Genomic DNA, 8,198 nt, shown 5'->3' with positions numbered 1-8,198 from the left:
TACACTAGTCACTTTTCATAACGGTCAATATTAAGCTAAACAAGCCTGCACTGACAAGGAGAATTAGAATGAAGTAAATACATATTTGGGTACAGGCTGTAACAGGCTATTATTGTGAAAGGTGTTGTCTAGCAATGTACTAGCCTATGTTAAAACATAAGCAGCACGAAAATGACAGTGCGAACATACAGGCATTATATAGCGGGTAAATTTGACCCACGCTGGCGCTTATTATAGGTATAAATGCCCCGTTTTTTGATCTGGTTTTATCTAAACAGTTTTTAACAACAGGGGATTGTAAATCACACAATTTTAGTAAAAGTCAGTGACTGTGAGACTTGAATGTTTTATTAAAGATATTTTATGTACGTTTTAAAAACAGCCACGGGTAAAATGTACCCCGTGGCGGTTCTAGTGTTAAACACGTGACAATGTTGAAACTATGTTGTATACGGTTTCTGTTGATTGTGTGACTGGTTTTTCATTAAATATGTCCCTGGACCACAAAACCAGTCATAAAGGTCAATTTTTCGAAAAATTATCTGAAAGCTGAATAAATAATTTCCATTGATGTATGGTTTGTTAGGATAGGACAATATTTGGCCGAGATTTTAAATCTGGAATCTGAGGGTGCAAAAAAATCAAAATATTGAGAAACTCGCCTTTAAAGTTGTCCAAATGAAGTTCTTAGCCATTCATATTACTAATCAAAAATGAAGTTTTAATATATTTACAGTAGGAAATTTACAAAATATCTTCATGGAACATGATCTTTACTTAATATCCTAATGATTTTTGGCATAAAAGAAAAATCAATAATTTTGACCCATACAATGTATTTTTGGCTATTGCTACAAATATACCCCAGCGACTTAAGACTGGTTTTGTGCTCCAGGGTCACAAATGATGGAGAAGAGCTTTATTGGCTCTGTAACTCTCTGTCTTGCCGGGAAATTGTCCTCAGAGTATCAGAGGTCATGGTCATGTATGGCTTTGTTCATCTATTTGATGCCACTTCGGTAAGTTTATTAATGTTCTTTAAACAAAGTTTGTATGCTTGAAAAATAGTCTTGTCATCTTTTAAGTTTTTTGTTTGGAGATATATGGACTGGGAAGGAAACATAAAGCTTCATAGCATTAGAATTATTAATTTCAAGCGGCCTGCTCTTTGTATCACACATATTGTGAATCCATTTTGATATTGTCAATTTTTTGATCATCCAAATGTGTTCTGATTGTAGGCTATTACAGGTGGCATTGTCAGAGGTGTTGGAAAGCAACTGCTTGGTGCTCTTTGTAACATTGTGGGATATTATTTTGTGGGATTTCCAATTGGAGTGTCCCTGATGTTTGCTCTCAACATGGGCATAATTGGTAATAAAGTGGATTGCTACATTAAAGCTACTTCATCATTTTGAAATATTGGAAATAGGAAGCTGTAATTTGTACAAATGTATGCTTCACCCTATGATTTTCTTTCAAACGTGGAATACCAAAAGAGACATTTATTTATTTCAATTTGAATGCCTTTCCATAGTACTCTCTTAAAAATAAGGGTTAAAAAGTGGTGTTTTTTCAGCAATGTCATAGAAGAATTATTTGCATTCCCCAAAGAACTTTTCAGTGAAGAGTTCTTAAAAGAATATTTTTTTCTTGGTGTGAAGAACATTTTAATAATCTGATGAAACTTCTTCTCAATAGAAGCTTTTGTGCAATGGAAAGATTCCATGGATGATAAAGCTTCTTCATTGAATCATAGATGCCAATAAAGAACCATTATTTTTAAGAGTGTAGATAAGAGGTTTCTTTATGTCCTGATGCCATTTGTAGTGACACAGCTATTTAACGCTGTACACTATTGCTCTATATAAGTACTGTAACTGAGCCAATAAACAACATTACCATGCTGAATACCTTTTTATTGTTAGGTCTCTGGATTGGGTTTTTTGGCTGTGTTTTCCTACAGTCCTTGTTCTTCATCATCCTCATTTGCAAACTGGACTGGAAAAAAGCGACTCAAGAGGTGAGACATTTTACTTCATCCACATCTATATAGTCTATTTGGATAGATAATGACTGCAGTCTTTATCTTCTTATTTTCAGGCTTTAATCAGAGCAGGTGTACAAGTCCCTGAGACCAAAGATGAATCTTATGCTATGGAAAATAAGGGCTATACAGAAGGTAGTTTCTGTCTGTTATATGATGACCTCAGTGGTCAAAAAAAAAAAAGTGTCTTTCATCATGGACTTTGTCTATTGACTGATTATGTTGTCTTTTGTTCATTCTTGAACAGAAGTACCACAGCAGTCCCAGCACAATGAAGAAGGCCAGACAGATGCAAACACAGACCTCGAAGGGCTCAGTAAAAGAGAAGGAGGAATAACAAATGCTGTTGCACTGGTCACAGTTGGTGCGGTTTTGACCACCAAACAGCTGGTTGTCCGTCGAGGACTTGCGGTTTTCTTCATGCTGCTTATACTAGCTGGAGGGATTGTGTTAAATGGGGTGCTCACTGGATTTCTCAGAGTATAGTAAGTTCAGGGATTTGTAGGTATTGAAAATGTAAAAAAAAAAAAAAAGCAAATGTAATAGTATTTGATGTAGATGTGTTTTCTTCTCCCATTCTGTTGTTTTAAAACATTGCAGGGGGAAAAAAAAACCTTGACAACTACAGAGATCCTGTTAGTTAAGACATATATATAAGATATATATATTCAGTGAGGTCCGGATGTATACGGACACTGATTGAGTTTTTGTGCTTTTGGCTTTATACTCCATTACAATGGATTTGAAATAAAACAATCAAGATGTGATGCAGACTTTAAGCTTTAATTTAAGGGGTTGAACAAATATATAACATAAAATGTTATATATTTGTATATAACATTTACAATTTTCAGGGGCTCAAATGTAATTGGACAAATAAATGTAACCATAAATAAAATATTCATTTTTAATATTTTGTTGAGAATCCTTTGCAGGCAATGAGTTTCCTCCTTTGTGATGCTTTGCCAGGCCTTTACTGCAGCTGACTTCAGTTGTTGTTTGTTTGTGGGTCTTCCTGCCTTTAGTTTTGTCTTCAGCAAGTGAAATGCATGCTCAATCGGGTTGTGATCAGGAGATTGACTCTGCCATTGCAGAATATTCCACTTTTTTACGTAAAAAAACTCCTGGGTTGCTTTTGTTGTATGTTTTGGGTCATCTGCCATTTGTACTATGAAGCGCTGTCCAATCAACTTCCTGCTCCATTTGGCTGAATCTGGGCAGGGAGTATATCCCTATTCACTTCAGAATTCTTCCGGCTGTTTCTGTCCTCTTTCACATCATCACTAAACACCAGTAACCCAGTGCCACTGGAAGCCATACATGCTCATGCCATCACACTGCTCCACCATGTTTCACAGATGATGTTGTATGCTTTGGATCATGACCTTTTCCAAGCCATCTCCATATTTTTTTTCTTCCCGTCATTCTGGTACAGGTTGATCTTAATTCCAGCCGTCCAAAGAATGTTTTCCAGAAGTGGTCTGGCTTTTTTAGATTAGACATCTAATCTGGCCTTGTTTGCACCTTGTGTTTAACCTTCTGTATTTGCTCTCGTGAAGTCTTCTCTTGATTGTAGACTTTGACAGTGACACACCTACCTCCTGGTGGGGTGGGGGGTGAAAAACTTTTTGAATTTGAAGATCAGGGTAAATTTAACTTAGTTTGTCTCCTGGGGAACATGTAACTATCTTCTGTAGCCTCTGAAGGGTTGTACTAAATGAAAAACATATGATATTTATTTATCTCCATTCTGTTCAAAAGTTGCTCTTAATGCCTTGTTTTTCATCTCAAAATTCTATTGTTGGAAAGGGTTCAAATACACAAAAATGCTGGAAAACCAAAGAATTTGTGGGACCTGAAGGATTTTTCTGAAGAACAGCAGGCAGTTTAACTGTTCAGGACAAACAAGGGACTCATGAACAAGTATCACTAAACAAAAAAACACAGCTGTGGATCATTCAGGTAAGAACACAGTATTAAAAATCAAAGGGATGTAAACAAATAACTAGAGTAATTTGTGTCTGTGAGAGCATGTGTTCCATATTGTAAAAGGTGCATCATGTTCCTGTTTCTATCCCATGTACTTTTCCCTGCCCTTGTGTCTTATCAATTTTCACTAGTAATTAAACTGCAAAAATTAAAAAATAAATACATACATACTGTACATAATGAATCAGAATATTTTTCAGTGAAGTCGCAGACACTGGCCAAGTAACAATATGTAACAGTTTTAATTCCCATGCACAGTATGATCTCCTTTATTTAATATTTGACCAGATTGTAGTTTACTGTGTGACTCTTTAAGATGATTTGAAGATGATTCAACTGAGTGAAAGAGTTTCTGATGAGTCATGACAGATCAGGTTGTTTTATGTGCATGCATAGATCTTCTTCTTCTTTTCTGTAAACTGCTGTCTCAATATAGTAGATTAAAGTAAATTTATAGTTAAAATAAATCATGTTTTTGTGAAATGGTGTACACTGTTATTCACAGGAATTTTCTAGATAAAGCTTCTTCTACATAGAGAGGGTTGACATCACATGATCAGCCGTGTCATGCAAGTACAGAATATAAAGCTTTCAGCCAGTGTTTGTTAATGCAATTTGCAGTTTGTTAATATAATGTTACATATTATTGTGTAAAAATAAAAGTATGTTTCTTTACCTTTTCGTTCTATTTTTTATAATTCATTGTATTTTCCAGAATTAAAAAAATAAAATTCTCTCTCTCTCTCTCTCTCGGTCTCGCTCACTCTTTTCAATTGTTGGCTATTTTACTGTATATGCATTATCAGAGGTGATCGAAAGTAAATCATTGGTGCTCTTTGTAACATACTGTGGGATATTTTGTGGGATTCCCAATTACAGTGTCCCTGATATTTGCTCTCAACATAGCATTCTTGGTAAGAAAATGAAAATGACTTGTGTAAGAACTTGAAATCAGCAGTGTATTAAAAGCTGAATAATAATTATATATATATATATATATATATATATAATGAAGTTCCACAGTCTCAATTGTCTCTATTGAAACTTCTGTTTAAATGCTTTTGCCCCTTTAATGAAACCTGACCCGAGCATGCAGTGACTTCTGTTTATGTAATAACCTAGTGGAGTTCAGCAGGCAGGGCTAAACTTACTACCACATTTTGAGATCCACCCAGACGTCTCCCTGCAATGGACCTTTAGCACAATATCTTTCATGCAGATGTTGTCCTGTATTGTAACCAAATATAAGCTGTTTTGTGTCAAAGACTTTAGAAATAACGAAAATGGACAGTATTAATACAGTAACCCAGATAAACTGGCACTCAAAACCGGAGAAAAGTGATGATGATCAGTCAACGTCAAGTTCACAGGTTGTTTGTGGAGGATGTCGAAAGAAACTCCGGAGTTTGATACCGGTGAATTATAAAGAAGAAATTGTAGAGCTGCTAAAACTGGCTGGACCAGTGGTAAGTATGAAAAGTGTATAGATTTTAAAGGCTCTTTAAACTTTGCTTGTAGACAATCTACTAATCATATATCGAGATGATTTTAATTCAGTGTTGATTGAAAAACGTTTTGTAAAGTTCAAAATTTTAATTTCTTTGAATGGAAAGTTAACCTTGACAATAAAACAAAATAATGTAATTAAATTATAAGTTTTTAAACATAATAGCAATAGGCATGATGTGATCACACTTTAAATTTTGTAGAAGACATAAGAACATAAATATGCATCTTTAAAAATAGACAGATGGATTTAATTAAGTATATCTGTCTGTCTGTCTATCTATCTATCTATCTATCTCTCTCTCTATCTATCTATCTATCTGTCTATCTGTCTGTCTGTTTATAGATTCATCTATATAAACACATTTTCTGAGACTTGTTTATAAAAAATAAGCTGGAGGTTGCACCTGAATGTAAATGAATAGTACGTTTAGCAGAATAATGTAAAATAATTTTCAAATACTTAGTCAGTAGTGGCTGTAATCAGTTTTGTCTCAAGAACAGGGGACATGACAAATCAATATTACAATATTGTAGCTTTAACACTGAATAAAGTGACAATGTCTTGTGGTTGTTATCACATCCTCAAAATGTTTTCTCTCTTCATGCAGTTTATATCTCAGCTGATGATCTTTCTGATCAGCTTTATCAGCACTGTGTTCTGTGGACACTTGGGGAAAACTGAACTGGCCGCTGTGGCTCTGGCTATTGCTGTGAGTTCACAAAATAACTTAATTATGGCAATCATTAAATCTCTCATTGTGTTTGTAAATACATCCTTTTTGCTCACAGGTTATTAATGTGACCGGCATCTCCATCGGCTCTGGATTGGCATCTGCATGCGATACACTCATCTCTCAGGTCTGATAGTGAATGTTCAGTAATGTGAGTGTCGTTTGTACTCAGGTGTCATTTGAATTGAATTGTGTCCTCCAGACGTTTGGCAGTAATAATCTGAAGCGGGTGGGTGTGATACTGCAGAGAGGGATTCTCATCCTCCTGTTGGCCTGTTTCCCCTGCTGGGCGCTGCTCATCAACACCGAGCCCATCCTGCTGGCTGTCCGACAGAGTCCCAGTGTGGCCAGGTCTGACACTTTCAGCATTTACTGGATGTTATGCATTAAATAATGTTCCTGTTTAGCAAAACGTACCTGAATCTGCTGATAAAACACTAGTTGTCAGGATATTTTAATGGAAGTAAATTACAGAAGTATTGTGAAATAAGTTGGTTTAAACACAATGTCATATCATTTGGGCATGTGACAGTCACATGGACCTACAGTTTGTGTCAGTGAAGCTTCTTTAACTGTGTGTGATTATTTTCTCTCTCTCTCTCTCAACAGTCTGTCACAACTCTATGTAAAAATATTCATGCCTGCTCTGCCTGTGAGTGACACATTAAACATTTTAAATGTTTCCACTATAACTATGAATAATTAATAAATTAAAAACTATTCCATTATATGTTCCACAATATGACTTTTAAAAACTATTTTCAGGCAGCCTTTATGTATCAGCTGCAAGGACGGTATCTTCAAAATCAGGTAAACCCAGGCAATGTTTTTCCATTGTTATTTTGCCTGAGTTTAGTGTTCATATATAGCCTACACTGTAAAAAGTGGGAACCAGCAATTGGTACTTTAAAGAGCTATTTTTACCTGATTTAAGCAATAAAATATATGCGAGTGTGTGTTTTAGATATGAAATAATATTTTTGACTTGAATAATAATTGGTCATTTTAATGTTACCATATTTTCAGTATGATGGTCTGTTTTTCTTTGTTTGTTTAGGGTATTATTTGGCCTCAGGTCATCACAGGAGCAGCAGGAAACATCCTCAATGCTTTAATAAACTACATCTTCCTTCATCTGCTTGATCTTGGTGTGCCGTAAGAAGCTGTCTAGATTCTGTTTATCCTGTTTCCATGGATCTTAGTTTGTTTTCATTTATTTCTAAAGAACCAAGGCTTAAAAGTAATAATGAGGTCGCAATAACTTATTGTTTTGTGTGGGGGGGGGTTTCTCATTTTTTCGAACTCACAGAGGATCTGCTGCTGCAAACACTATTTCCCAGTTTTCCTTAGCTGTGTTTCTCTACGTATACATCCGCTGGAAGGACCTGCATAAAGCCACATGGGATGGTGACTGTTTTATTTGGTTGGGTTATTTGAGTGTATGGTTTATTATATAGGACACAAAAGATTTGCTCTGTTTTATAGTGCAATATGACATTCAAAACTTAAAAGAGTCAAGGAATGTGACTGGTAAATGTATTTTCACCACATGCCTTTTCACTACAAGCTAGTTTTGAAATGTTTAAAGGAACACTCCACTATTTTTGAAAATAGGCTCATTTTCCAACTCCCCTAAAGTTAAACAGTTGAGTTTTACTGTTTTCTAATCCATTCAGCTGATCTCCGGGTCTGGCGGTAGCACTTTTAGCTGTAGCTTAGCATAGATCATTGAATCTGATTAGACCGTTAGCATCTCGCTCAAAAATGACCAAAGAGTTTCGATATTTTTCCTATTTAAAACTTGACTCTTCTGTAGTTACATCGTGTACTAAGACCGACAGAAAATGATATTTCGCAGCGCCTGAAAATAGGCTAACTTCCGTCAACATAACCAACGTGACCACCTGCTTGCACAGGGAGCG

General features: G+C 35.6%; 2 protein-coding genes across 2 annotated transcripts in view; both read left to right on the top strand.

The window, feature by feature from the left end:
• slc47a2.2 (solute carrier family 47 member 2, tandem duplicate 2) overlaps positions 1-2,533 on the top strand; it is an 8,991-nt gene extending 6,458 nt beyond the window's left edge. Inside the window, exons 13-17 of the mRNA XM_016524998.1 lie at positions 950-1,019; positions 1,242-1,374; positions 1,929-2,023; positions 2,104-2,182; positions 2,295-2,533. Coding sequence (XP_016380484.1) covers positions 950-1,019; positions 1,242-1,374; positions 1,929-2,023; positions 2,104-2,182; positions 2,295-2,533 — 616 coding nt within the window. The remainder of the gene's footprint in view (positions 1-949; positions 1,020-1,241; positions 1,375-1,928; positions 2,024-2,103; positions 2,183-2,294) is intronic.
• Positions 2,534-5,214: 2,681 nt separating this feature from the next.
• Positions 5,215-8,198, top strand: part of slc47a2.1 (solute carrier family 47 member 2, tandem duplicate 1) — a 9,538-nt gene continuing 6,554 nt past the window's right edge. The window contains exons 1-8 of the mRNA XM_016525001.1: positions 5,215-5,502; positions 6,154-6,255; positions 6,335-6,403; positions 6,479-6,627; positions 6,886-6,928; positions 7,042-7,086; positions 7,334-7,431; positions 7,586-7,683. Coding sequence (XP_016380487.1) covers positions 5,320-5,502; positions 6,154-6,255; positions 6,335-6,403; positions 6,479-6,627; positions 6,886-6,928; positions 7,042-7,086; positions 7,334-7,431; positions 7,586-7,683 — 787 coding nt within the window. The 5' untranslated portion in view covers positions 5,215-5,319. The remainder of the gene's footprint in view (positions 5,503-6,153; positions 6,256-6,334; positions 6,404-6,478; positions 6,628-6,885; positions 6,929-7,041; positions 7,087-7,333; positions 7,432-7,585; positions 7,684-8,198) is intronic.

Source organism: Sinocyclocheilus rhinocerous, unplaced genomic scaffold (assembly GCF_001515625.1).
Source record: "Sinocyclocheilus rhinocerous isolate Xijiao unplaced genomic scaffold, SAMN03320098_v1.1 scaffold964, whole genome shotgun sequence".
NCBI classification, from domain to species: Eukaryota; Metazoa; Chordata; class Actinopteri; order Cypriniformes; family Cyprinidae; genus Sinocyclocheilus; species Sinocyclocheilus rhinocerous.
The sequence above is the reverse complement of the archived record's forward strand: the minus strand, read 5'-3'. Positions and strand labels throughout refer to the sequence as shown.